The sequence below is a fragment of the Squalius cephalus genome, assembly GCF_949319135.1.
Source record: "Squalius cephalus genome assembly, chromosome: 2".
NCBI classification, from domain to species: domain Eukaryota; kingdom Metazoa; phylum Chordata; class Actinopteri; order Cypriniformes; family Leuciscidae; genus Squalius; species Squalius cephalus.
The window spans coordinates 27,012,307-27,040,259 of NC_137123.1; the positions used below are offsets into that span (position 1 = coordinate 27,012,307).

Consider the following 27,953-nt stretch of genomic DNA (forward strand, 5'->3'; position numbering starts at 1 on the left):
AAAGCAGGTTATAAAAAAATAAGATATTGTTTTGACATCTGTGTTTTTGAATGCTGAGAGTATTTCTCATCTTTTCTTTGACTATTTGCACTGAATTGTTCTTCTGGGGCTGATTTTTTGTTGTTGTTGTTGTTGTTGTTGTTAGATAAATGTCAAATATGTAGAAAATAACATTTGTTCTGTTCGTAATTTATTTATTATTTTAGGTAAACATCATATTCATAAATGTTGTTGGCCAAAATAAATTTTAGCTTTATCAGTAGCCCTATATCGGAGCATTGGACGGCGTAAAGAAGCACCACAGCAAAAAAGTATCTGTTTTTTAGAGGCTTTTGTGCTTGTTTTGGAATTAGTGATGTTAGTTAGACTTCAATACACCTATAGCTCTTTAATTCTGTTTTTATTTAATTAACTTTGAAAATGCATTATTAATTTTTATTATTGTTATTCTTCTTTTTTGTGTTATTATTTTGGATCTATTCTTTGCTTTAGTTGAGTTAGTTATGTCACTAAATGAAGCATAAAAAAATACTTAACATAGATCAAGTTTAAAGAATGAAGACATCTAAAAAGCCAATGAATTCAGTTTAATGGTTATTTAGTGTTGAAGATATAATAGCAAGCAGACATTTAGACCAATTAGTGCAATTCTACAATTACATTTTCAAAGTGTATCAGATATTCGATTGATAAATACTTCAAAATGTATTGTATATTATTTTCTATTAAATTTCAGGGTTGCCCAGTCCAATAACACAGCATGCCAGTCGCCCTCCAGCATTGCCATTCAGCAAGCTTGCCACATTGCCACCTCTGCCCAAGTCATCCTGCCCCTCATGAATGACAACAGACCGGCCAAGTATTGAGAGAGTCCCAAAGAGTGTTGCATTGGAGTCCTGGGAGTGACGAATCTTCCCATTAACAGGCACAAAGTTCCCAAAGTCCCCTGGATGTTGTGGATGGTTCACGCTGAGGGGATTGTAATGCCCTCCTGTAGATCCGCAGCCCTTGCTTAAGTCTCCGTACTCATGAATGTGCAACGCTCTGGGCTGCTGACTGGAGACAGGGAGACCATACAGCCTGAAAGTCACGCTCAGCTTGTCCTTTGGGCCAGACTGTGTGAAAAGAATGTGACCATACACATGAGGCATGCCAGGTGCTAGTCCAGTGTTAGGGCGCATTCTGCATACGGCCTGATGGGAATCACTGTACACTGCTGAGGGAACTGGATATGAAGCATATGCCAAAGCTGAGCGTGACCCACAAACGTGCACATGGCAAGTGAGCAAAAATGCTAGAAGTGGTAAAATGTAGAAGCTTTTCATTTCTTCTTTTCTCTGCGGCAAAGCAAAACACCTTAATTAAAAAATCAAAAAGCCAAGTCAAATTATACAATGAGCCAATGCATTTAACATCAACACTCTGTTTCTTTACACTCTTTGCAATGTTGAACATGGACTATGTGCTTATTATTGAGCCATATATTCACAAAAGTGTATATACAAACATGAACTTTAAGGCATGACACCATATGTGAAAAAATAACTAATAGATATGACCATACTTCCCTAGTTGACTGATAACATTAAGAATTACAAAAATAAAATTTGTATTACTATAGTTTTCTAAAATGTTATATTTAAATATGCAAATAGGCATTTTCTTTCCACTAATTTGAAACAACACTTAGCCAAATAGTCCAACATCTCAAAATTGACCGATGCATGAAAAAACAGTTTTTGCCTTTAGTGTCAGAAGAGTGTACCACTCGCCTTACTGGTTTTAATGGTCTTAATTAATTAAAATGTTCAAATATCCTAAACAATACCATCCGCCTCGTCGTTGCTAATCGCCAAAAACAAAATCTGTATCGTTACATGTTATGCTGATGCACACAAGTAGATTCTACTACAGCTACTTACCTCTCGTGTGACGTCACGTTTAAAAAAAATAACTTTTAACTGACAAACGATCGGTGTTCCTACGCGTGAAACAATGGAAGGTTGTTGTTTTACACTTGCATAACTCAGGGGCGTAAACATCTCACATTTAGTAAATTATAGGCTAATGCTTGCACTCCTTCTACGGATCAAATTTCATGTCTGCCCACATTGCGCAAATAAATCGTATGAATCATAGGCCTATGAAGATCATAATAGAAGAATTTTTTTCCCTCTTGTTTGTCCTCCATCAATGTTTTAGAAGGGAAAAGGTTTCATTTTAAATGAAAGTATTATATATTTTGAGTATTTAAGATATTATCGTAAAGTTAAAAAAACAAAACAACTTGTTTAGGCTTACCCAGAGCCAATGAGAGAGGCGCTCGCATGACGTTTCGACGTGACGTATGTGGTTCATTTACATGACGTCTCAGTCCTCACTTCAGGACCAGGTAATTCAATGTATCGCAATATACTTGCTTCGCAATTATTGTATGTCTTTGTAGTGGTATATCACACTCTTCTATAAAACAATCTATTGAAATGAATGTAAAGCAATAACGCCACCGTGTCACCGTCATGCAAACGCATCGCTGAACTCCGCTCTATATATCTCCTGGGCCACGGTAGTTATTAATGCGCATGCCTGAAAACTTGTATTCTAAGCTACTTGCGGGGAACCTGGTTTCGCCATCATTGCTTAGGGGAAAGTCCCCGGACACTGGGCAGAGATGTCCTGCACACTCAGCGCAGAGCGGCGGATTGCGCAGCCTATCAGAGCTAAGATGTCCTCAGTGACGGAGCGTGGAGCTTGCATTCCCCGTTTGTCAATGAAATAGTTACACAAGTGTAGTACACGCGTACATCTACAGAACGGGGCTCATTCTCAGCTTGCGCGTTGTTTTACACGGTCGATCTTGAATCTCAAATTCTTGAAGTCCATTTCCGCCACATAAGAAAAATAAACATGCTTTTGTAATTCATCATTATTATGACATAAAAAGTCTAAATTCGGACATACTATGACGTGACAAGTCATGAAAGTCTAAGTAATGACAAACTGTCTTGGTCATCATTTAGATTTTTTTTTTTTTTTAAATCGTACACGGTCGATCTTGAATCTCAAATTCTTGAAGTTATTATATTTATTGACAATTAATATTGACATGAAAACTTATTGTTTTCATATATATATATTCCAGTCAGTTATTTTACTTCAATAAAATGACAATACTTGTCCGCTAGAGCTGATTTTCAAGGGATTTTTTATGAGAGCATTTTATTCTTACCATATTAAAATCCTTTGTGTAATTAATAACATAATACGTTAATTTAATTAATATCATTTATTCTAAATCAATTATTTTAAATAAATTATAATTGGGTTATCAAATTACATCAGCATCAACTCATATTTTATTTGAAAATGTGTAATTTATATAACTAGGCCAACAATTAAATGTTAGGAAACATAAACAAATGATACAAGTTTAAAAAGAGGAATTCACTACAGGGACACTTTAGCTGTTTAACTATTTAAATTGCCTTATTGACTGTCCTTCTGGTTTTTATTTTTCATTTTCTTATTGTACTCCGGTGTCTACTACTAATTTACAACTCTTTAGTTTACATATTTGAAATACATTTTATATTTATGTATAGGCTATGTCTGTGTTCATATTGTGTTTTTATATTGTTGTTCTCTTCTGTGTCAGTTTTTTTTTTCTTTTTTTTCCAGAACTCAGGGGATAACAAAAATATCTTAAATCGTAGTCTCCACAATTTGAATTTCGGGGCATTTTTGTCACTATCAATAGCATTTTCGCCCCAAGCCCCAATTCATTTTATGACTCTACTACAACTGATGTTTGTTTGTCATTACATCATCCCATTATAAACAGTATATTTGCTAACCCTAGCATAACGCGGTGCTCGTGCGGATCCATCTCGCTCTTAATGAAATCGAACCTCCAGTGTTCCATTAGAACTCTGGTCTGGACGCGCCCAGCTGATCCTGGATCCGCCCACATCTCAGCAACGCCACCTCTCATTGGCTAAACCGTCTGAAAATGCAAACCGCGGCATTTTATGGGTTGATCCTGCGCATGCGCACATCTGATAGTTTTGTTTGAAGGAGTTCTCGTAGCCAGAGAAGACTGGACTGTATTTGTCCGGAAAGAGTAGCTCTCTACGAGGTTGCCAACTAATACATTTTTAAAGGAACCTATGTGTGAAAAGCACCTATTTTTAAGACGCGGTTCTTCTCGAAAAGGCGCATAGCTGCTTGATGCATTACTATCATCATGTTAGGGCATTATCCAAACGTGGAAAAATCGCAGCTTGTCAACTACGTGGAGGATTATTTGGAATGTGTCGAATCGCTGCCTTTGGATATACAGAGGAATGTTTCATTGTTACGAGAGATCGACACCAAGTATCAAGGTAAGCGAAACATTTGTGAAAGGTGCCAGTGCGGTAGGATGTGTATTTATGCACATTTTAACGTTACATCGTGTGCACTTCACCCTGTGTGTAGACCGGCTTCGTTTAATTTCTTCACAGTAACATAAAATACATTTTATTAAACATTTTATCGGTGCTTCCAATGCTGTCCACGCCCGTTGTGTTTTAGTTGTGTTTTGTCTTTAGCACATTCAACTATGTTTGTTCCAGCAACACTATCCTACCACCAGTGATCAGCCATTTTGACTAGTGCATACTCTGTACTGTTGTTTGGCAGTGCTCCTTCTTAACGCATCGCTTTAGTTGCCATAGTATCGACGTAATGGTGCTTTCAGCGGCGTGTGTTTTGTTCGCATGTTGCCGAAACATCCACAGCTCGATGCCGACGCCTCGTAAAGCCTTCGAGTTTTTACTTCACAGTTTGCAAATGAAGGTTACCGAGCAAAATTATTTATATGCAACGAGAAACGATTCATTCACGTTGCAAAGCACCGTGTAGTTCCTCATATTTTGACAAAACCGAGGTGCACGTACTGTGTGCTTGGGCAGGTAACGTTAACGTTAGACTGGCTGCATGGTTTTGTTCCACAGCGGTAGATTAAGCACTAGAAGAACAACCCTGGCATACATGCATCGCGAATACCAAACAATCGACTGTATTATGTGGAAGCCCATTTCCGCCACATAAGAAAAATAAACATGCTTTTGTAATTCATCATTATTATGACATAAAAAGTCTAAATTCGGACATACTATGACGTGACAAGTCATGAAAGTCTAAGTAATGACAAACTGTCTTGGTCATCATTTGGTTTTTTTTTTTTTAAATCGTTGGCTATTAGTTTGTCAATTTCTCATAATTATTTTTTGGTCATATTTTGACTTTTTAATCTTATAATTAGTATGTCATAATCGACTTAATATGCCTTAATATCGACTTTTTGTCATAATTATGACTTTTTATGGCAGTGGTTCTCAACTGGTTTGGTCATGGGACCCACGTTTTCTCATGGTCATTAAGCCGCGACCCAACTTTTTTTAAGAACTTGAACTAATTCATATATATATATATATGTGTGTGTGTGTGTGTGTGTATTATAATGATTTATATGAATACAAAATGACACACACAAAGTACCGTCCCATGCATTGTAAGAATATGACTAAAACTGATGAATATACAGTATAAGGTAGGATATTAAATAGCAGTCCCAAAATAGGTTTTGTTAATTCAATAAAGTTAGTAAGTTGGTATGAGGCACCACAGTCATTTAAAAATAGACAAAATAACACTAAGTGAAAAAAAAGTGGCAATGTTACAGTTACCACGATCATGTTACCTGTTACAGAAACAACCGTTACCATGAACACACACAAATAAATACACAATACTAACATAACCTGTTCGTCATATGAACATCATACCTTCCCAGCTAACACACAAAGTACCAGTTATGTAATTTATTGATACTTTTTGGTAATTTCATTACTTACTAATTGACATAACTGTAACGTTGTAAGCTTTATTCATAATAAAGTGATCTACAAGAAAGTTCACATTTCTGAGGTGAGAGACTTTTTATTTAGAAAATAGCGTTAGAATAATGACACTGACATATAGCCTGACAGCATCTCATCTGACCGTGGATACTGAATCAGGACAACGCGTCTTTCTCAGGCACGCTTTCCTTAAACTGCGTCTGACAGAAGTATCAATAGCTTTCACGCTCGTCTTTCAAAATAAAAGTCATACGTTTGTTGTTGTTTCTTTGACTGCACACTCCGTGACCCACTAGTTGAGAAACTGTTTTATGTCATAATTAAGATTTACCAAAGCATGATTTTTTTCTTCTTCTTTTGTGATGGAAATGGGCTTCCATAGTAGTATGATAAAGAATGGCTTTGTAAAATGCATGCGGTGTGCACAAGCCACCTCACTTAATCTTTCTCTTTTTTTTTTTTTTCCTGTGCCACTCAGAGGTCCTCAAGGAGGTGGATGAGATCTATGATAAGTACAAAAAGGAGAGTGACAGTGGGCAGCGCAAGCGGCTGCAGATTCAGTTGCAGCGGGCGCTCATCAGCAGTCAGGAGCTGGGAGATGAGAAAATCCACGTGGTCACCCAGATGATGGAGGTGGTGGAAAACCGCTCGCGTCAGATCGAGGCCCACTCGCCCTGCTTCTTGGAGCCGGCGGACACAGAGCGACCAGTGGAGAAGGTGAGGCACGACCCCGCAAGCACCTCCGCGAACGTTCTGCCCGAGCGCTCTTCGACGCGGCGACCCAGACGCCAGCGCAACAGCGAGAGCCGTGACACTTGTGCCAATGGTGCCATGGAGGACCTGGGAGAAGAGCCTCCGCAGCAGCCCCGCGAGAAAAAGTCCAAGTCGGCCAAGAAGAAGAAGCGCTCCAAGGCCAAGCAAGAGCGAGAGGCATCGCCGGTGGAGTTCACCATCGATCCCAACGAGCCCACCTACTGCCTCTGTGAACAGGTGTCCTATGGGGAGATGATTGGTTGCGACAATGAGCAATGTCCTATTGAGTGGTTCCATTTTTCCTGTGTTGGACTCACCTACAAGCCCAAGGGTAAATGGTATTGCCCCAAATGCAGGGGTGACAGTGAAAAGACTATGGAAAAAAGTGCAGATAGGGCCAAGAAGGATAGGAGGTCCAGGTAGTGCCTTACAGAAGATTGTCTAAGTGAAAATATGCCTGTGTGGGGGATTGGCGATTTTTGTGTTTAACTTATGTTAAAAGGTTCTCCTCATGCACTTAGCTGAAAAGTTTCCAAACAGGTGCTGTTGTTGCTTTTGCATTAGGTTGGAAAATGACCAACAGATGTTATTAACCCTGGAAACACAGATGTTTAAGATACTGCCACTAATGTCCCTAAGACAATGAAGAGTTCTTTTCTAAGCCTTTTTTTTTCCTCTTAATTGTTGATTTTAGAAAGCCTGAAGACTTTATATATGTTGGAGGTCACCCGGTCCAGGGTAACACTTGTTGTTAAAAAAAAGAGGAGTGTGATCAATGCACAGGGTTTGATGAACATTATCAACACCTTTCTTTTGCATTTCTTCTTCTTTTGTTCCACATTTTAGAAAATATATATATATATATATATATGAAAACACCCCTCTGAAATGTCTTCCAGTGAGAGAACAAATTCATTTTCTTTGTTACTGTTTTTGGAGTGATGTTTTTGTTAAATTCTCTCTTTTTTTAAGTTTCCTCTATTTAAATAAATCAGTGCTTGTTATGTCTCTAATCTGCTTGTTTTTGGTCACATGGATGATATAAAAAATTTCAGATATAGACAGACAATATGGTCTGCATATTAAGAGGTTGCTCGATTACACTACCAGGAAGAAACTCTTGAATTTGTTTGTCCTTTTAAAAATCTTTTGATATAAAGGCTTGTTCATAAAATATAAATCATTCATATGTATACATTTCTTTACGAAAACCAAAATTTTAACAATAAAAAAAAATTGGACTAAATGGTGAATAAGTGTGCAGCATACAGGAGCTTCTTAACTATTATATGAAAGCATCACAGCAGCTGGCATCCAGACAGAGTGACTCATTTAACATTTTATTTGTTTTATTTCATTTTGTTTTTACTATTCTAAAATGTGGAAAATCGTATGAAAAGAGTGAGTAGGTGTGTCAAAGTTTTTGACTCGTATATAAGAGCAGTGTTGGGTGTAACTCCCTTGAAAAGGTAAATTAAGGGGTTACTTTTTCTGTAATTTAATTATAGTTGCTTTGGTGTTATTTCATTAAATACTGTATAGACATAGAGCAATTATATATAAAACAGTGGATTTAACATCAAGATTTAACGGCTAATGTCAAAATGTATGTTTTTAATGCAACCTCCCTTTAAAAACTTTGTTCATTTTAGTAATATTTTATGCAATTTTATATTGTTTATTTAAAAGAATTAAAAGAGCCGTTTCATGTATATCCTTATACGGTTCAACTGGTGGTCGATTTAGAAAATTAGAAATACGTAATGCAATACTTTTTAGATGGTAATTAGTACAGTAATCTATGTTGAAGATGTAATTAGCAAGTAATTAATGACTTTTTTTACGTTACTTACCCAACACTATATAAGAGACTATGATATGCTAATGGTAGAACTTGGCTCTCATTTCTTGTGTTCTTTATCTTTCAATTTAGATGTGAAGGTCCAATTAAATAATTAAAAAAGGAGCTGTTGGTAAAGAAAATATTAATGAAAGGTCCTTGCAACTACAAGTTTTTGCTGTGCTGATGAGGTAAGTTAATGTTTGTTTGTTTTTTGGAGGTTTATGATGAGGTGTTAGTAGAAATTTCTATTTAAAAGATTGGGATTTAGTCTGAAAAATTGAGAAAATCGACTAAAAAAGATACATGTGCACCAGACAGACATATAAAGACCATAATTTTAATAGAAGCACTGTATAAAATCGACTAAAAAAGATACATGTGCAGCAGACAGACATATAAAGACCATTCATAATTTTAATAGAATCACTATGAAACTGCCCCCAGAAAAAATACATAGAAGCAAATCGTAGACTACATCAAATCATGCAATTCAGTTTTTTGTAGAGTATAAATAAAAGTCCGGCCAGCAGATGTCACTGTAAACGCATCATTGGTTCTCAGCTGGTTTTGTTTCAGAACCCTTTTTTTTTTAAGTTTAAAACAACAAAAACGCTTTAAAATAACAGCTCATTTTACAGTAATGTCTGAAAAAAAGAGATCACATTTTGTTAGAAGACACTTAAAATGCGGTTTTAAAGTACAACCTGCATATTTAATTCAACAAAGCATTGTGGTGTTTGGTTACCTGCAGCTCATTCAAGCTTTACAAATGATGATCATTAGTTGTGAATGTATATTTATTCTGGGTTACACAGTAATCATGGTTACTCTATAACCCAGGATTTGTTAAGTTAGCTTTTCAAAATCTATGAATTCAGCTGTCCGTTAATAAGTAATCCTGATTACTAAATACCTTCTAATGTGAAATGCAACACAGTTTCAACTCTGAAGTTACCTGGGCCTGTGGGAGTGTGTAAAGAAATGCCTTTTTATCTAAACAATTGCAACCCTGAGTCAGGATTTTAAAAGATTCAGTCTTGTTCTTTCTATGATACTCAAATAACTAAACAAGAGGAAACAGCCTGGGAACTTGGGAACCGAAAGATGACACCAATGCCTGGGTGCCCTTGCTCTCTGTGTTCAAGATAATTGATCAAGGCCTTAGAGAAAAGAAGCTCACACAAATGCAAACAAGGCCAAATGCTTTTCAGATAACAGTCCACACACTCAAACTGCCTACCAAAAAAAGAAAAGAAAAAATATATAAATCAAAAAAAATTTTTAAATAAATTAATACAAATATTCTAAAGTACAAAATGTCATAAATAAGATAAACTAAAACTATAGAAAACTTTTTTTGTACAAAAATTAAGAACTAATGATGATGTTGAATAAGTAGGCTACAAAACTTCCAAAGTTTTTTAGTTTTTCAATTAGGCCTATCGATAAAGTTAAGAATTTAATTATACATTCCAGCTATAAAAAATAATTCATTATAAAGACGACTGTTATATGACTGGGTTAATTAATGTGCTAATATCTGGGGGAAAAAAATAGGTGTCACCTAATTGTGATTGGGGCATTTCTACACACTTCCATGCCTTTTAGGCAGCGAAACTTTTGAAAAAAAAAGAAAAAGAAAAAAACATTTCTTTGTGTTTAATCAAAAACCCATCATATAGTCCAGTAGGCCTAAATCAAAGCGATTTAAATTGGGATAGCTTATTTTTAATATTTTTGCTTTGGACCCAGAGCATTGTGTAGGCTAATATAATAAAATGCACTTGCTCTTTTTAATCAGCCCATAATTATAATCAGTTGAAATGAAACATTATGCCTTAACCTGTATTCAGAACTAGATAAAGGCACCGAAACCAAGGAAGGTGCCGGATAAATGAAGAAAACACATTGACCAACACACACAAACAAACAAACAAACAAAGAACACAAGCCTATCCTCTCATAGACTCTTTCAAGTCCACCCCATCATTTTTCTTTCTTGTAAAATGTTAAAAGTTCGTTGCGCTAATCTGTGACCGCCAGCTCTCGTTCTGCTTTCCCCATGTTCACCTGTTGCGAGGCTCGTGCACTACACTCGCGATGTTTTGAAGGCCGCCTGTAGGTGGAGTCAGGAAAACATCTGGTGATCCGCGCGCTCTCTGTCGACACGTCCAATCTAATCCGCCGCACCGGACAGACACCGAGCGCACGGCGTCAGGGACAAGAACCCGACGCCTCCGAGACGAGTTAACGGCTGCGAGCGTGACACCAGAAAGCCCACGGTCTATATGAACGCCCCAAACAGTGTATAGACCGACTGGGAGGCAACCTCAGAGTGCACCAAATGAAGACGTGAATAAGAAGGAATGAAGTCATCTCCTGCGCTCTATGGCCAACAAACATCACCGATGAATGCAGTGATCGATCAAGCCGCCGCTCAAGAGGCCTCGATGGTGGAGGAATCGGTCTCGCTTGCTTTCGGCCGAATGCGCAGAATGTCGCGGGAGAGGTGTGGAAAGAGGCAGGTTGAGATCTATTAGTACAGACAGTCCCATTGATCATTCAGCTCAGCTGCTTTGCCCATCAGTGCAGTGCCTGGTTTAATATTGCCCAACGGACTGCTGGCATCGGGCTATGGGCGCACCGTACGGAACGCGGCGTTGCAAGCGTTTGTCTGATGAATAAATGACATTTGCGTCTCTCGCGCGTATCATGCTGGTGGACCCTCCGCCGTCACGCGCAGCGCTTCGGCTCCTGGAAATAAACTGAAATACGGTGCAATGTGTTCGTTTTGGAAATTCAATAAGGTGCGCAATAAAACCCCGTGTGAGTGCCGGACAGCATCGGACAGGGTCGCAATCCACGCCGTGGCCTGTGTGTGAAACGCGCCGGAGAATGGAGAAGTTCCTGCAGATAGCGCCCCATTCCTTGGCCATAGTGCTGTCACGGGTCAGCACGGAAGATGAAGCAGCCGCCGCGGTCACGGAGAAGCTTCAGCAGCATCACACCGGCTATGAGATATTCGCTGACTTCAAAGCGGAGAACATGCAGCACTTCTGGAATAAGAAAGTCACAGACGCCATATCCGAGACCTTCTTCTTGGGCTGGATAGATGAACATGTTCTGCTCATTCAAGGCAAGGAGGATCATTTGGAGGTCCTGAGGGAAGGATGGACACGGAGGGCCCTCAAACCACCGCGGGGCTTCGAGATCAAGTGCATAGGTAAGTCTGACCAAATGGCATCACCCTTGTTGCACAGTCAGGGGAAGGAAGCAGACAAGTTTTTAGCAGGGCGAACCTAGTGCCAGTATTTTGCAGTAAAGTATTTCAACACAGTGATGTGTAGTTGCAAAGGTTTGAGAAGTATCCTATATTCACCTCCATATTGAACATGCCAGTAAGGTGCACTTGTAAACTCAAACTCCCCACCATGCACAACTGTCATGTGAGGTTTATTTGTCTGCTTATATTATCTACATTGTAAACATGCAACTTTTAAAAGACAATGCATTTTACTGTAAAAAGTGTTTTAGAAGTTAAAAAAGTATGAAATACCATATAATTTATGAAGAAAAGTTATATTCAATAAGGATTATTTTATAGTTATATTTTTTATTTATACTTTTATATTGAGATATATAATAAGTAAAAAGTAATCAATACTTTCCCAGAAATCCTTAAGTGAACCATCACATTTTAAAACATGTTATTAACATAATGTACATTAGTGTGTAGGGGCCTTTTCTGTATTTTTTCTCTGTGTCAGTTATGCTGTGCTCTATGTGTAAGTTAAACAATTGAGGATAAACGAGGCCACTTTCATCAACTTTAAATAGCTGAAATAGGCTGGCATATTAACATTATATTATTCAATGACACATACAGTAAGGAAGTATATATTCTGTAGTATCCTGATAATGCTTGAAATATGTAGCAGTATTTTTTTGTGTGGGAAAAGTTGCCAGTTAGTTGACAGCTGCCAGTTGTCTAGAACCAGTTGCGTACATAGATTTACGTATCCTTTAATCATTGTCATGTCAGAAAAAAACTCCTTTTTTTTTAATCTGGCAATCTTGGACAAATAAATTTGACAACTGGAATTTACAGTGAGATTTATTGTAAAACAAGTCTTTAAAACTGCTTTGAATATATATACAATATACATTCAATCTAATAATGCTTTCCCATGCTAAAACACATTTGATGAGGATTTTCTTGTTGCATAAACAACATGAACAAGGACACTTGTTGCTATTACTTTCAAACCCCTTGTTCTGAAGCGTTCACCCATTCTTTGCTTTAACACTAACATAAATCTTGACGTCTACTTGAAGGAGAAAAAGGTTTAAAGTTAAAACCTTCCACTGGATTGTCCATCATTCAGAGATGAAGTACGAAAAGTTGTGCTTTATCTCTGTGGAATGTTCCTATTCTCCCAAAATTGCCCAAAATTTCTTGGCAAAACAAATTGATTTAAGCCCTGTTTACACCTGGTATTAAGATCTGTTTTGGTCGATCGGATCACAAGTAGACGAGGGAGAAACATACCCGTTTACACCTGGTGTTTTAATCTCTCTTTTTTCTCTCTTTCAACCACTTCTGTCCTGATTTCTTTGATGAGAGGGTCTGTAAGCAGGTAAATGTAGCCACGTTTCCACCGCAAGAACTTTCCCCAGGAACTAGGAACTTTGGGGTGGTACTCTGTGTGTTTACACCGCAGGAACCAGGGTCTACATGAAGTTCCGGGTAAATATTTCCCCCTCCGAAAGTCCCTGCTCTTGAGGTAGTACTTTTTCAAAGTTCATGAACATTCAGGGGTGGGACTTGGGCACTGAACATGCTGATTGGTTGAGTTCATGCCGCATTTTGATTGGTTGACTCCACGCAGCATTTTATTCAACCACCATCTGTTGCGGTGCGTGCAGTAACAGTCGTCTGCTATTCGAATCAACAATGGAGTTTAAAAAATACGACCGATGGACTGACGACGAGGTTCAGGCTTTATTAAGCTTAAATTCAGAGGATGAAATCAAAAGTCGTGCGCAGTCCTACATCACTGGCCTATTTGCCTAATCTTCACGGTACTTTAGATCGCGGTGGGCGGCTAGCAACAGGTCTGGGAGAAAAAAGTTCCTGGTAAAAAAGTTCCTGGAACAAATTGTTCCGGGTAATTTAGGTGGAAACGCGGCCTCTGTGTTTTTTCAGATCTTTCGATCTAATGGGCAAAATATGCTCGCGCAATTTACATATGAACGCGCACAGAGACGACGGAAAAACATACAGAGAGCATTTTAATTTTTTTATTTATCCTTTATTTAACCAGGTGAAACTCATTGAGATTAAAATATCTTTTACAAGAGAGACCTTGCCAAGATGCAGCATAAAAAAACATAAGGAACAGTTTCCAACATATAAAAAACACATCAAATACACATACATAACGAAAGCAATGCAGTCGAATACGTTTTCGACTACCGCTGGAAGTGGTCGAAAGTGGACAAGCTCAAAAAGTTCAAAAAGTTTTAGACCCCGTTTGCACCTGTATTTAGCGTCGTCCACTTGGGATCCGATCAACTAAAACGCATCTCAATACCAGGTGTAAACAGGGCCGTACTCAATTGTAATTTAGGTTTTTTGATGATGGAACTAAACTCTGTAGGGCAGTTGCCCTTTTTTGGATCGGATTTGAGGAATCCTGTCTTACACCGATCGGTCTGCACAGCGTTGCTTCAAGTTGAACACACCTTAGTCGTAGCTCTGAGAAAATTACGAGTTTGCAGTACACGTTGTAATTACACATTCTACAAGCACATGAAGGCTTCTTACACTTATGTAATTACGACATGCCATTAACGTACCTATATTCCACCTGCAGTTTTCTGGACTCTTTGTACGTCTCCATGGCTGTGTTAACAAAATATATTTTCAAGGGTGAGACTGTGAGGGATTGGGCCTCCAGTCACACATAATGCAAACATAAAACAAACCATATTACTGCACTCGGCTCAAAGGAGAATTCTTCTCATTCCACCGCCTTTTGGAATGTGGTGATATGTCTAGTATTTGCAGATTTGAGTTTAGACTTTTTTACTTGAATGGGCTAATCTACATTCCAACTGATAAAATGATTGATTCATCATTTCGAATGTTTACAATGGTTTGGACTGTGTATTTAGTTTAAAAGAAGCATTCACTCTGGTTATTTTTCAGTTTGTGGTCTGATTTTATTACCTGAAAAGCCCTTAAATTCATCCATTTATTTAATAGATTTGAAAAAATCCAGAAAAAAAATGATTGTGCAAACACATGCTGTTGTTACTCTTTTTAAAAGAAAGGTTCTCTATTGGCATTGATGGTTCCTTTAAGAACCGTTAACATTCACGGGAACCTTTCCACTGCACAAAAGGTTATTTGCTATGAAAAAAGGTTCTTCAGATTATTAAAATGTTCTTCACACTAAGATTTTTTTTTTTTTAAGAACTCTTCACTTGAAGGTTCTTTGAGGAACCAAAAAATAGAGCTATTGCATCGCTACAAAATTTATTTTTAAGAGCCTATAGTAAAGAATTTTATCACAGATTGTTCTTTTTTCTTAGTTGATTTTGTGAAGATAGCATCTTTTGTAACAACTAATGTAGTAAATATTGCAAGCAGTTATTGTCATGTGAAAGGATTGTTGATTATCATCCCTCATATCCGCGATTGACAGCCAAATAGACAGGTCTTAACCATTTAACGGTCTTTAATTAACTTTCTATAGTTAGTGATTACCCTTTTTTTGGCTTGTCAGGTTAGGCATGCAAAAATACACACAAACATGAGGTCTTAAGTACCTATATTATAAGATTATGTACACAGATGATGCTCAATTATGGTTATGATCATGTTTTCTTTACACAGCAGCTTTATACATGAACCAACCCCTTTTTACAACCCCTGTACTGTAACATAAATTAGAAATTCTTCCTTGCTGGCATTTAACATGAATATTCTGCTCTTCAATAAACTAATTGTTGCTATAATTGTATATTGTTATATATTTTGTATTCTTGAGTTGTTTTTCTTCCTCCCATGCAGTGAAACAGACTCAACAAAAGTGAAGACTCAAAAGTTAAAAATGTATTTCCTTAGATGTATAACCCAGACATCACCCCTGCCAGCAAACACTGCCATCTAGACAGTTATAAAAGTTTCCATTAGTGCTAAAAATGTCTTGACATGGCACAGGTCCCCTAAGGTGTGTGATTATCACAAGCATGGCAAACAAGTAGTGTCAAGTAGAGTTCATAACTGTTTGTGAGAGCGGTGGGGAGGATGTTTGTGCTCAGTGATACATCTGACATTAACTCAACTTATGTAAGGAAACTTTTTTCAGATCTTTGAACACTGTCTGGTAAAAACTTAATTGCAGACATGAAGTTTGACTCAAGCTCATCTCAAAGCTTTTGAAGTAAGCAGCCTGGGTGTTCTTACATTCAAAGATTGAACATATTTAGATGTATTTTGTAAAAATGTTGCATAAGAAAAAGATATTAACGGTATAGTAAAGGAAAAGTTAATAGCAGCTAAGCGATAAAAGTGCTTTTTTAATGGTGTTGTTCTGCATCTTAAAAATAGTGATAAATAGACAAATCCATTTCAACTTTTGAGAATCTAGCTGTGCATTTTTCCAACATAAACAAAATAAGAACAGTTTCTACAAATTGTGGAAAACATAGCCTGCAATTATTTCTTCTAAATTATTAGAAATTTGAGATGTGTGTAACTCAAAGCCTCATATTTTCTTCTGGATGTCAGGATGAATTGGGTTGAAGATTTATATACTCTGGGTAAATTAGGGTGGCTACCTCTGATGTCTTTGTATTACTTGGAGGTCGCCCAGAGACCGCGAGGTTTTAGATTTCACAAAACACTAACCACTTAGAGCCTTTTGGTAACCACACTCTTGAGGCGTCTGCAGAACAGCAATCATTTGTTGAAAAGTGAGAATCCCTCTTTAAACATGTTCAGTTTTTAGCATCTGACAGTAATGGAATGTGGTTGACTGGCCATAGATCACAGGGCGGAAACATACAAGGACCGTGATAGTACAGTGTCCCCGAAGGTCGTGTATACACATGGATTGTGGTGGCAGGTCTGCTTTTGGTGCAGATGGGAAGGAAGGCTGGGGGACAGGAAAGGGAACTCTGTGACAAGCCCTAAAAGCCTTGTCTTCAATAGGAGGAAAGGGAGGAGTGCTGAAGAGAATGAAGGGAAATAGCCAATGGATCAGCAAATCGGCATCATGTAGAGATGTGTGGACAGCCTGGCTCAGTCGTCAACTTTTCAGACAAATGTTTTTTTGTTGTTGACAGTTAGTCCAAGAGTGTTATGTACCTGTTCCATAAATCATGAGGAATCCATTTTACTTTATATTTTGAGTTAAGGAAGTCAATTCCAATGAAAATGAAATGTGCTTTGATCACATATACTTATTTACTTGCGTTTGCCACTAAAAAAGTGTAATATTGATGTGTTGACAGCATCTAAACGTAAATCATTTACTTAAAAACAACCTTACAGATGTAGAAATGTTTACAAATCCTTATTTAATCTGAATATTTAATTAATGGAATTAATCAGTTGATTATATTGCATTTATGATCAATGTAATTACAAATCTTTAGAATTTGTATGATTATGTTGTGTGAGGAGCAGATCCATTTCAAGTCTTTATTCAATGATCTTTGTTTAATTTATTTTTTTAATAGTTTATTTTGGTAGGGACAGATACAGTGAACATAGATTATCTTCCCATGTCGGTTTAATAGTGTTTATAGCCAAGGCTAATTCGCATCTTCATTACTTCAGTAATTACTAAAACTTTTAAATCCCACACCTATTAAAATTTGAAAATTTGCCACCTCAAGAAGGGTTATTATGACAAAGGTTTACATTAGTGATATCAAAAATAGTTTTTTCCCATTTTTGGAATAAATTATTTTGATTTTGTTTGTCTGTTGCATTTCTTTATACTGTTTCGCCTGTTTTTTGGTTTTTATGTTGTTGAAAATTGGGCATGTTTAGGTTTACAGGATAGGATTAAGGAATCTAAAAATACAAAATTATTTATGTAACTATATAAATAGCCTATATTTTTATGATATAAAAGGATTCGTTCATATTTTACATTTATCTAAATACTAATAGGCTACTGCTTACATTTTAGATGTTGTTAGTATCTCTAATGTGTCTTGTTCTGTATCTCTAATTGTATGTTTCAGCATTTACCCAAATGTACAAAAATGCCTGCCTAAACAGTGAGTCCAAGCTGTCGTGGAAGCAGAATAAACAGCAGACGTACTAACAATAGGAGTTAAACGCAGTTCAGTGTTCATAGCTGTGTAGCACCAGCCGCTCTGCACATCCTACAGAAGGATCCCAACATTAGAAAGAGCAGGAGAAGTTTATTTTACAGTATCTGGGAACATTTTACCCTAATCTTAACCGTTTGTTTGTTGCTTTTCACAGAATCGGATCAAATATAATGAGTAACGTCTCAAATAAGCACTGTATCTCATGTCTAGAGGACGTTTAAAGGCACAGCAGCAAAGAAAACATCCTCGTTTTAATAAAATAAATTAAAATATAATAATGTTAATGTAATAACAAGATACCAGGGAAAACAAAATACCAGAAATTTTTTTTAAATTGTGTTATTGACCTTCTGTGTGCCTCCACTTGCTCGTTGTTCCCCAGTTCTCGAGGGGTAAAGGTTTGTTAGATGTGTCATCAGGTGTGTTGATAACACCTGATCATCCAAAGAGAGTAAATCATTTTGTGCATGTCTGTGTGGGAGAGGTGAGCAATAAGTCATGTTGAGTTGTGTTCTCTGTGGTCTTTTACTGCATATTTGGCTGATGTGGTGTTTGGGACTGTAATGCCTGTGCAGGTTCACTTTTAACACCTCATTGTGAATCTACCACTTCTGCCTTCAACACCAAACCTGGCGCAAGTACAGATGCAGATACAAAATTCCATGCATGTTAAACTGCTCAGTTTACTTATACATTAGTTTTTAAATTATGCACATAAAAAACATAAGGTGCACTCAGTAATGTTATTTTTTTTATGCATTGTGATATGACAGTCGTCTTGGACTTACATTGACAACTAGTGAGGTGGCTGCAGCTTTGTGCAAAAGTTTTCACTTACACATGGTCAAGTCTCCTTTATTTATATAGCGCTTTATACAATACAGATTGTTTCAAAGCAGCTTTACAGTGCTAACAGAAAAAGAGAAAAAACCTTGGGAGAAACCAGGCCCAGTCGGGGGGCCAGTTCTTCTCTGGCCAATGAACGAACACGTTGTCATTATAATTGTTTGAAAGGACTTCAAGCTTAGGACTCATATTCGGGTCGCCCGAAGTGCAACCGTACCATATGTCAGAGCACTTGCCCACATGGCTATGGCTCCGACCTTAGCTGCAGTTTTTAATGATTTTAAGGATAGCAAAACTGAAAAAAACATTAGTCAGAGAGATGAATAAGAAATGTCCTGTTGCCTTCTACATGTTGTCACTTCTTCTTGAGTCTCTCCATCTTTGTCTGACTCCGGTTTGAACATAAAAGGCAAAAAGATTTTAAAATTTTCAGTGCATGTCAGTGTGAGGTAAAATGAGACAAGCTCTTGTAGCTCCGCCCTCTGTGCCGAGAGCAGTAGCTCATTTGCATTTAAAGGAACAGACACAAAACGGTGACAAAAAGGCTCAAAAAGTGACAACTTTAACATGCTATATACAAACATCTGTGGGGTATTTTGAGCTAAAACTTCACATACACACTCTGGGGACATCAAAGTCATATTTTACATCTTGTGAAAAGGGCATTACACCACCCCTTTAACGTCCATACCTACCTCTGCCCTAAACCTACCCATAGAACAATGCAAATATAGTTTGGTAGCATTATTAGTCAGAACATTTCATCCATCTGTCGGATTGAGAGTTTGATATTGATGACACTTAGCAGCATAAATTCAGCAAAGAAACATTAGTGGTCCTAAAACAGCCAAACAATATTAAGTTTTATAATTTGAAAGTTTTGTTTTCATTCATTAACTATGCATTTTAGCATGCATTTTAGTACATATCTGAGCTTGCACTTTGGGCAAATAGACTTTTGATGAATTTTCCGGTTGAAAGCCCAGCTGTGGCTTTGATCTTTGGCCTGTAAGGAGATCTGAGAGTGATCTCTGTGATCTCTCCTTTAGCCTGGAGCCTAACCTGCACTCTTCACCTTCTCCCGCGCCCGCTTCCCTCATGTGTCACCTTGGTAGAACTTTGCTGAGTGTCGTCTCACTAATACCATTCTTGCACACTCTTATCAATCTTCTGTGTGTGTAGAGTCACTCCCAAGCGACTCTGAGAAGTTTCACACAAATCCATCTCAGTTCATTTCACAGTTGTTTGCTCTGTCTTGCTTCAACACAATAAATGTGCTAGTGCTAGATAGTATCTTTTTAGCCCATTCATGCTTTAAACTTCCTACTTTTTAATGCTTTCTTCTTGCGGTCTTAAATAAATTTGTGTTCATGTGTAAAAAGCCATTTTACAGCCATGCCATTCAGTCAAACCTGTACTAGGAAGGGCAGCCTGTGGAGATTCTACAACCTGGCAAGTTGCCACATGAAATGTTATTCTGACATTTATAGAGTGCTTTGAAAGGGGGAAATTACTGTGATAAAGACAATAGTCAGCAACACTTCTTTCAGTGTGTTCCTCTGATTAACGCAAAGTCTTAAGGCTTTAATGGAGTGGTATACAAAAATATATATTTTTGTGTCATACTATTGCTTCAAAAGCAATAGGAATAATTTTTGAACTCTTGAAAAGATAACCTTAAAGCTGCAGTCCGTAGTTTTTCCTCTTTTTCGCCATCTCTGTTCGAAATCTGCAATTGCAGTTATTCGCGAAATTATCAACTTTACGTGGGTTGTGCCTCGGCACGGCACAGCGCGGATGAATTCAATGTTTTGAGGAGAATGTGCAGTTGTCAGTCACAGCGCCGGTGTGGATAGGCCTACTGTCATTCGGAATCACAGATTCTACTTTTTGGAAGTATGACCAACATAATTGAATGTTCACTGGAAAATATCGTCTGAACAAGTAAGTAACATCCACTTTTGTTCTGACCAACTAAGGGAAAAAAGCATTGCAGTAAATCGCGCTGATTAAATCTTAACAATCGCTTATATCACGTCAAACCGTGCAAATTATACTTTGTTCTCAAATTGTTAATTTTAACAGCATCAGCATTGCGTGACTACCTTTAATGCCCTCCCGATATTTATCCTTGTTTTCGCATGGGCCTGGTTGCACTCTTTTTTTCTGTTGCCAGTCCGAAGTCTGAAGTCTTTTGCGTTTTACAGCGGGTGAATCTCCTGGTGATTGTCGTTTGAACCTTTCTGGATCCGCCATCAAATTGATGTTTAATTGTATCAAGTGCTGCGAGAAAAGGCTATAAATCTCCACCTCCAACATCCTCACATGCAATATAGCCTACTAGCCGAGACACCTTCTTTATGTGTAGAGATGTGACGTAATGACGCAAAGACATGCTCGAATTTCCCGCGGAAATCCACCAGTACCACTGGAATTAAAAACATTATTAAAAGTTTACCGTTTTGAAATGAGCTAAAGCAAGCAGATAGTTTTGAACACTGGCTGGTTATGTACTTGCTCAAACATACTTCAAGTATGGCATAATCTTTTATTATTATTTAAAAGGTAACTTACTAATGTTTTGTACACAAAGTTTTTACCTTGAAAAATATATTTAAAACCTTTTTGAAAACAATTAAGATATGTGCACTCTCACATGTATTTAGAGTTTGAGGAAAATGTGTATTACTTTTTGCTTGATGGTTTCACACCACATGGCATTTTATTCAATTGAAAACCTTTAAATGTAAAACTTTTCTGTAAAAAAAATGAATACAAAGTGTAGATTTCTTTGTCATGTACACTCATATACTTCATTGACTGTGAAAAAAAAATTCTTCAGATGATAAGTACTGGACTGGTTGTAGTTTCTTAATGGATTGTTTATTGATGGTTCATCTGGAACGTTCATGTACTCAATATACTTATATGAAAAACCATGTCCTAAGTCACAGTGGATGATATTTGGATGCAAGCAAATATTTGGACAGATGGGGTATCTACAGTGGTTGAAAATGTCAAACTGATCAGAAAAATTGTGTGTTCATTGTATTTTGTATTAAACACACTTTTTGCTAACAGATCTGGGCCTCGATCATCTTAAACTGACATTAACCAAGTGTTGTGTGCAAACATTGAAATAAGAAGCTGTTTACCATTGGTGATGTCGGGGATAGTGGTCAATTTGTTTTCCCACCTCTAAAATGAATTAGGGTCCTTCAAGCTCTTATATTCGTCAGGATTTGTGACCTGGGTCAATGGGCTTGTCAGCTGAGGCTCTATATTCCTCCACAATGTCCTGCTGAGTAACTTTAAAATAACTTTAAAATTTTCTTTTATAAATTGTCACATTAACACAGTAAAAAAAACCCACATTTGAGATCATTCAAATTCTATGAAAATGTGACTACTTTGAATATCTGAATGTTAAATATTTGTAATATTTAAGAGGATTTTCTGTTATTTTACATTAGACTGTTGGTATACATTTATGGCTCTTACTCGTCCAGGCTTTGGTTAAACCTTTATGTTTATTGTGTGTTCATACTTGGCAGGTTTGGTTCAATTAAAACAAACCCTGGAGCGATTGCTTTGTTAGTGCGGTTCATTTGATTAAGTGTGAACGCTGTCATCCGAACACTGGTGTGCACCAAACAAGCGGACTGAGACCCCTGAAAATATCGACTGAAATACACTATATTGGCAAAAGTTTTGGGACATCTGCCTTAACATGCACATGAACTTTAATGACATCCCATTCTTAATCCGTAGGGTTTAATATGGAGTTGGCCCACCCTTTGCACCTATAACAGCTTCAACTCTACTGTGAAGGCTTTCCACAAGGTTTAGGAGTGTGTTTATGGGAATTTTTGACCATTCTTCTAGAAGTCCATGTCTTTATGGACCTTGCTTTGTGCACTGGTGCACTGTCATGTTGGAACAGGAAGGGGCCATCCCCAAACTGTTCCCACAAAGTTGGGAGCATGAAATTGTTCAAAATGTCTTGGTAGTTCCTTTCACTGGAACTAAGGGGCCAAGCCCAACCCCTGAAAAACAACCCCACACCATAATCCCTCCTCCACCATACTTGGCATAATGCAGTCAGGCAAGTACCATTCTTCTGGCAACCGCCAAACCCAGACACGTCCATCGGATTGCCAGACAGAGAAGCGTGATTCGTCACTCCAGAGAACACGTCTCCACTGCTCTAGAGTCCAGTGGCGGCGAGCTTTACACCGCTGCATCCGACGCTTTGCATTGCACTTGGTCATATAAGGCTTGGATGAAGCTGCTCGGCTATGGAAAACCATTCCATGAAGCTCTCTACGCACTGTTCTTGAGCTAATCTGAAGGCCACACAAAGTTTGGAGGTCTGTAGCTATTGACTCTACAGAAAGTTGGCGACTTCTGCGCATTGTGAGCCTCAGCATGCGCTGACCCCGCTCTGTGATTTTACGTGGCCTACCACTTCGTGGCTGACTTGATGTTGTTCCCAACAATTGTGACTTATTGCACAGGTGGAAACCTATCACGGTACCACGCTTGAATTCACTGAGCTCCTGAGAGCGACCCATTCTTTCACTAATGTTTGTAGAAGCAGTCTGCATGCCTAGGTGCTTGATTTTATACAACAGTGGCCATGGAAGTGATTAGAACACCTGAATTCAATGATTTGGAGGGGTGTCCCAATACTTTTGGCAATATAGTGTATGAATGCAACACGGACCAAAGACATATAAACAAACCAAAAGGACAGCCTGCTCAAGTTTTTCTCATCAGTTGCGATGTTGCCCATTACAGTTTGGTATAGGCATCGTCCTACAGCAGATCTTCGTCTGTGTGCGACAGAAGAATTGCTGCCGCTGTTTTGACTCCTTTACACATTTTTTAAGTTCTTTGTGAGTTCTCAGCTGGTAAAAATATCATGTACGCACATAGAACGAGCATATTTACACAGAACACAGTACACAGAATTGTTTTGGATGTTCAGTAAGTTCCATTGTAATATATACAGTGCCCTCCACTAATATTGGCACCCTTGGTAAATATGAGCAAAGGCGGCTGTGAAAATACATCTGCATTGTTTATCCTTTTGATCTTTCATTAAAAAAAGAGACAAAATTCTAACCTTTCATTGAAGTAAAACAATTGAAAGTGGGGGGAAAAACATTATGAAATAAATGTTTTTTCTCCAAAGATTTTTTTATCAAATATATATATTTCTTATGATTAAAAAATCAAAACCTGACGGCTTCTGCTAGAAATCTTATAATGGGCCGAGGTTGGATATTCCATCAGGACAATGATCCAAAATAAACATCAAAATCGACACAAAAATGTGTCATTGAGCACAAAATGAAGCTTCTGCCATGACCGTCCCAGTCCCCTGACCTGAACACTATAGAAAATGAGTGGAGTGAACTGAAGAGAAGAAGCACCAACATGGAGCTGGGAATCTGAAGGATTTAGAGAGATTCTGTATGAAGGAATGGTCTCTGTTCTCTTGTCAGGTGTTCTCTAAACTCATCAGGCACTAAGGAGAAAACTTGGTTATCTTGGCCAAAAGGACGTTGCAATAATATGGTGGCAATAATTATGTCCAACGTGAACTAGAGAACATTCTTTTTGAATGAAAGATCTAAAGGATTAACAATGCAGATTTATTTTCACAGCCACCTTTGCTCATATTTACAAAGGGTGTTAAAGCTGCAGTCGGCAAGTCTGGCAGATTGGGTCGATTTAGCCAAAATTTTGAATGTTTACAACTCTCATGCCCCTCCCCCACTACCAACGAGCACCCCCCCCATAGAGGTCGTGTTCGTCAGTGCGTGTGTACCTGATTTTCTGTGAACGCGCGCATCTCTTCAGCATCGATCAACACCATGGACTCGGAGGTAGGCTGCCCTGGCTAATCTACCCATAGATAGCAATAACCGAGGAATTGGAAGCTTGTTAGTAGATTTTCTCTCCGCCATCACGCTTCGTACAATCTTCAGGCGAACTTCAGGCGTGTCGTGTGCATGTGATATTGTAACGTGCGCGTCTGCGCGAGGGAGGGGGGGGATCTGTGGCGTGTGCACAACCTGTGATTGACAGTCAGATCGCACACCCCCCTGCGCTGATTGGACCCGTTGGATTTTTGCAAAACAAATAACACGCTCCAGGTGGAGTTAGAAGCTCGGGTTTTTTTCTAAAAGCACCTTATTTATGTTTTTCTGTCGGATTATAGTGTCGATTTCACTGAATATGATCCAAAAAATGTTGCCGACGGCAGCTTTAATCGGACAGTTCATCACGATATGACATAATATCGATTCTCTCAGCCAGCGATACGATATTTGCCGATACCTCAAAAAATTCTGCGATATGATTCGATTCAGGGCTATATTGATCGATTTATCGATATTTAGATATTATGTGCCAAGTTTACACAACCAGTTACATTTTATGAACTCAGAAGAGTTCATTTGCAAAAACAGATCACTCCGTTCTTGTTCATTTTCATAAATCATGTTTTTTTATTGTGCATTCCTAGTTATATCAATCAAACTGCAGCTGGGTTGTTTTGATTAAGTAATATTACCAGATAAATAAATTTAAAAAATACAGGCAACTTACAAAACTAAAGTTCATTGAAAGTATTTTTTTATATTAAAAGATTGTTATTTAGCAAAAGCAGATAACCCCATCAGTTGTTTTTTGGCAAAAACAAATAACTCCACATTTCATGTTTCAGAGTTAAACAAAACCAAGTAATTGCTATGACATAATATAACTCAGTTAATCTTTGTAACGTTAATCTCCACAGCTGACCTGACTTTATTGTTGTGATTACACGCAATACAGGGAGCTTTTCCCTCACCACTGTAACATGCTGCTTTATAAAGGTTATAACCCTGAAGAAGATATCTTGGGTTCATCAAGTTCGTTTAAATTGTCCAGTCTGGATCACTTTTAGTCAGTTTTGACGAAACTCCCCTCAGCTAGCACGTCTTTTCGAAGTGACTCGTCTATTTCATCTGATGAGATTAACCGGCAGACAGTATTGTGATTAAACGAAAATGCGTGCTTTTGACGGACGTTACTTGAGGACGTTGAGAGTTTCAAAATAAAGGTAACTCATATTGATATTTTACGTGTGGCATCGATGCATCGTATCGTTAGAGTTTTGATCGATGCATCCATATCGATGTATTGTTCCACCCCTAGGTGGCAATATTAGTGGAGTGCACTGTTTATACACGTCATAAACGCTGTTTTTTGTGTTGTATTTTTAGGTTTAGTGTTAAAAATGACAGTGTGAATGCTAAGCGAACCAGGACTAAATGTATATTTTGGTCCGGACCAAAAGAACCCAGAGAACAGAACTACTAGTGTGAACACATTCTTAGTGTCTTCTCTTATTAGGGCTCAAAAGGTTTATTCAAGAAACAAATAATTTAATGAAGACCCCTAAATTTTCCTTCAGTAAGCTTCCATTTTACACCCCGTCTCATTCCCTATTTAAATGGAGCATTTGTGCAGTGTTTGTTCAGGGCAGGCCTTTTTAAATCTCAACTCTCGAGGTCACCCATTTAAAAGAATTTCAACATGGATTAGAGAGGTTTTGTGGAACTGTGCCCTGTATTATAGTGACACTCATGACAGAAAGAAATGTGTTATTGTTTGTGGAGTTTTAGAATATTACATTTAGGCCATATACATTCTTTCATTTATTTCTTTATTTAACTTTTTATATCAAGCTCAATCCTATTTTGATTTGTAATTAAGTTACATGCAGCATAATTTCAGTTTTATTTGAACTTATTAAATATTCCTTTAATTAATTTACATGACAATTACATCACAATGTAACTTGTTCTCATACTACTTCATAGTATAATATTATGACTGTTGTGATTTGTCAAAAGTGACATGACCTTAAAGTAATGTGACTATGTGAATTTGTGTGGTGTCTTACTCTGTTGTTTATTCAAGGCTCATTTATATTGATCAAGCTGTATGCTCCACCTGCCTGGCTGACAGAAATAAACTCATGATATGGATTGATGCATTGCTGCCATCTAGAGGCATGGAGTATTAATTTCTATCTGCATCCAGCCCTCTAATATAGTGTGGAGGTTTGTCTTGTGAGTGATATCATATATATTTAAATATAGTAATTTAGAATTTTAATTGAAAAAATACAATGGTAAAAATAACATTTTAGTTAATTATTAATGATTATATTGTAACCATTTTAACATGTTAATATAGCTTCACCAAGCTATTATATCAATTAAACATATAAAATAAAATCTATAGCTCAGACACATGATAGATCAAGTTGAGACGGAACAATTAAACAGTTGAAAACCGAGGAATAATGAGACAACACAATAACTAATAACTAGGTGAGATTTTAGCAGATTTTAATTATATTTGAGTTATTTTGTATGCTATGATTTATTGTTGTGTGTGTGTATACAGCTCTGAAAAAAAATTAAGAGAACACTGCAAAATTAGCAGTTTCCCTGGATTTATTATATTTATGTATCTGTTTGAGTTAAATAAACATTTTGATTTATTCTTCAAACTACTGACAACATTTCTTCCAAATTTCAAATAAAAACATTGTCATTTAGAGCATTTATTTGCAGAAAATGACAACTAGTCAAAATAACGAAAAAAAGATGCCATGTTTTCAGACCTCGAATAAAGTTTATATTCATTTTTAAACAACACAATACTAATGTTTAACTTAGGAAGAGTTCAGAAAGCAGTATTTGGTGGAATAACCATGCGTTGGGCGACTTTGTCACACCTGGTGAAAAAATTAAAGCAGCTTGTCTTTATTTAATGGCTGGTGACCCTCTTGCTCACATTCCAGAGGTTTTCATGGGGTTCAGGTCTGGAGATTGTGATGGCCTTGACAGGGTCTTGTTCTGGTGGTCCTCCATACACACGTTGATTGGCCTTGGCTGTGTGGATTGCAGCACTGTCCTGCGGGAAAAAAACAATCCTTCCAGTTGGGGAACATTGCCAGAGTAGAAAGAAGCTATTTTTCTTTCAGGATAATCTTGTATGTGGCTTGAGTTATACATCCTTCGCGAAGACGTATCTGCCTGATTCTAGCCTTACTGAAGAACCACCAGATCATCACCAATCCTCCACCAAATTATACCGTGGATGCAAAAGACTGTGGGTTGTAGGCCTCTCCAGGTCTCTGTCTAAACATTAGAGGATCACCTGAAAACTGGACTCATCAGAGA

The 27,953-nt window shown here is 37.6% G+C and overlaps 3 protein-coding genes across 5 annotated transcripts in view; 2 read left to right on the forward strand and 1 right to left on the reverse strand.

Moving 5' to 3' along the window:
* Positions 1-572: 572 nt before the first annotated feature.
* Positions 573-2,109, reverse strand: sod3b (superoxide dismutase 3, extracellular b). Of its 2 annotated transcripts, none has more exons than XM_079852823.1 (2): positions 1,923-2,109; positions 573-1,337 (listed from the first exon to the last, which is right to left on the reverse strand). In XM_079852823.1, exons 1-2 carry the CDS (start codon positions 2,040-2,042, stop codon positions 726-728), a joined length of 732 nt encoding a protein of 243 aa, XP_079708949.1. In that variant the 5' UTR covers positions 2,043-2,109; the 3' UTR covers positions 573-725. The 2 variants fall into 2 exon arrangements, with proteins under 2 accessions (XP_079708949.1, XP_079708950.1); XM_079852824.1 differs by having other exon boundaries at positions 573-1,356; positions 1,923-2,058.
* Positions 2,110-4,070: 1,961 nt separating this feature from the next.
* ing2 (inhibitor of growth family, member 2) lies at positions 4,071-7,200 on the forward strand. The gene is made up of 2 exons (XM_079864245.1): positions 4,071-4,382; positions 6,382-7,200. Exons 1-2 carry the CDS (start codon positions 4,244-4,246, stop codon positions 7,077-7,079), a joined length of 837 nt encoding a protein of 278 aa, XP_079720371.1. The 5' UTR covers positions 4,071-4,243; the 3' UTR covers positions 7,080-7,200.
* A 3,260-nt stretch (positions 7,201-10,460) lies between these two features.
* Positions 10,461-27,953, forward strand: part of stox2a (storkhead box 2a) — a 56,182-nt gene continuing 38,689 nt past the window's right edge. Inside the window, exon 1 of one of the 2 annotated variants that reach the window (XM_079853408.1) lies at positions 10,461-11,722. In XM_079853408.1, coding sequence (XP_079709534.1) covers positions 11,395-11,722 — 328 coding nt within the window. In that variant the 5' untranslated portion in view covers positions 10,461-11,394. The remainder of the gene's footprint in view (positions 11,723-27,953) is intronic. The other variant, XM_079853410.1, reaches the window with a different exon arrangement.

Bases quoted from the DNA above. Each gene is read 5' to 3' on its own strand.
- sod3b (XM_079852823.1), bottom strand. From the start codon at position 2,042: ATGTTTACGCCCCTGAGTTATGCAAGTGTAAAACAACAACCTTCCATT. The intron at 1,338-1,922 runs GTAAGTAGCTGT...GCTTTGCCGCAG, and splicing joins AACGTGACGTCACACGAGAG to AGAAAAGAAGAAATGAAAAG.
- ing2 (XM_079864245.1), top strand. From the start codon at position 4,244: ATGTTAGGGCATTATCCAAACGTGGAAAAATCGCAGCTTGTCAACTAC. The intron at 4,383-6,381 runs GTAAGCGAAACA...TGTGCCACTCAG, and splicing joins GATCGACACCAAGTATCAAG to AGGTCCTCAAGGAGGTGGAT.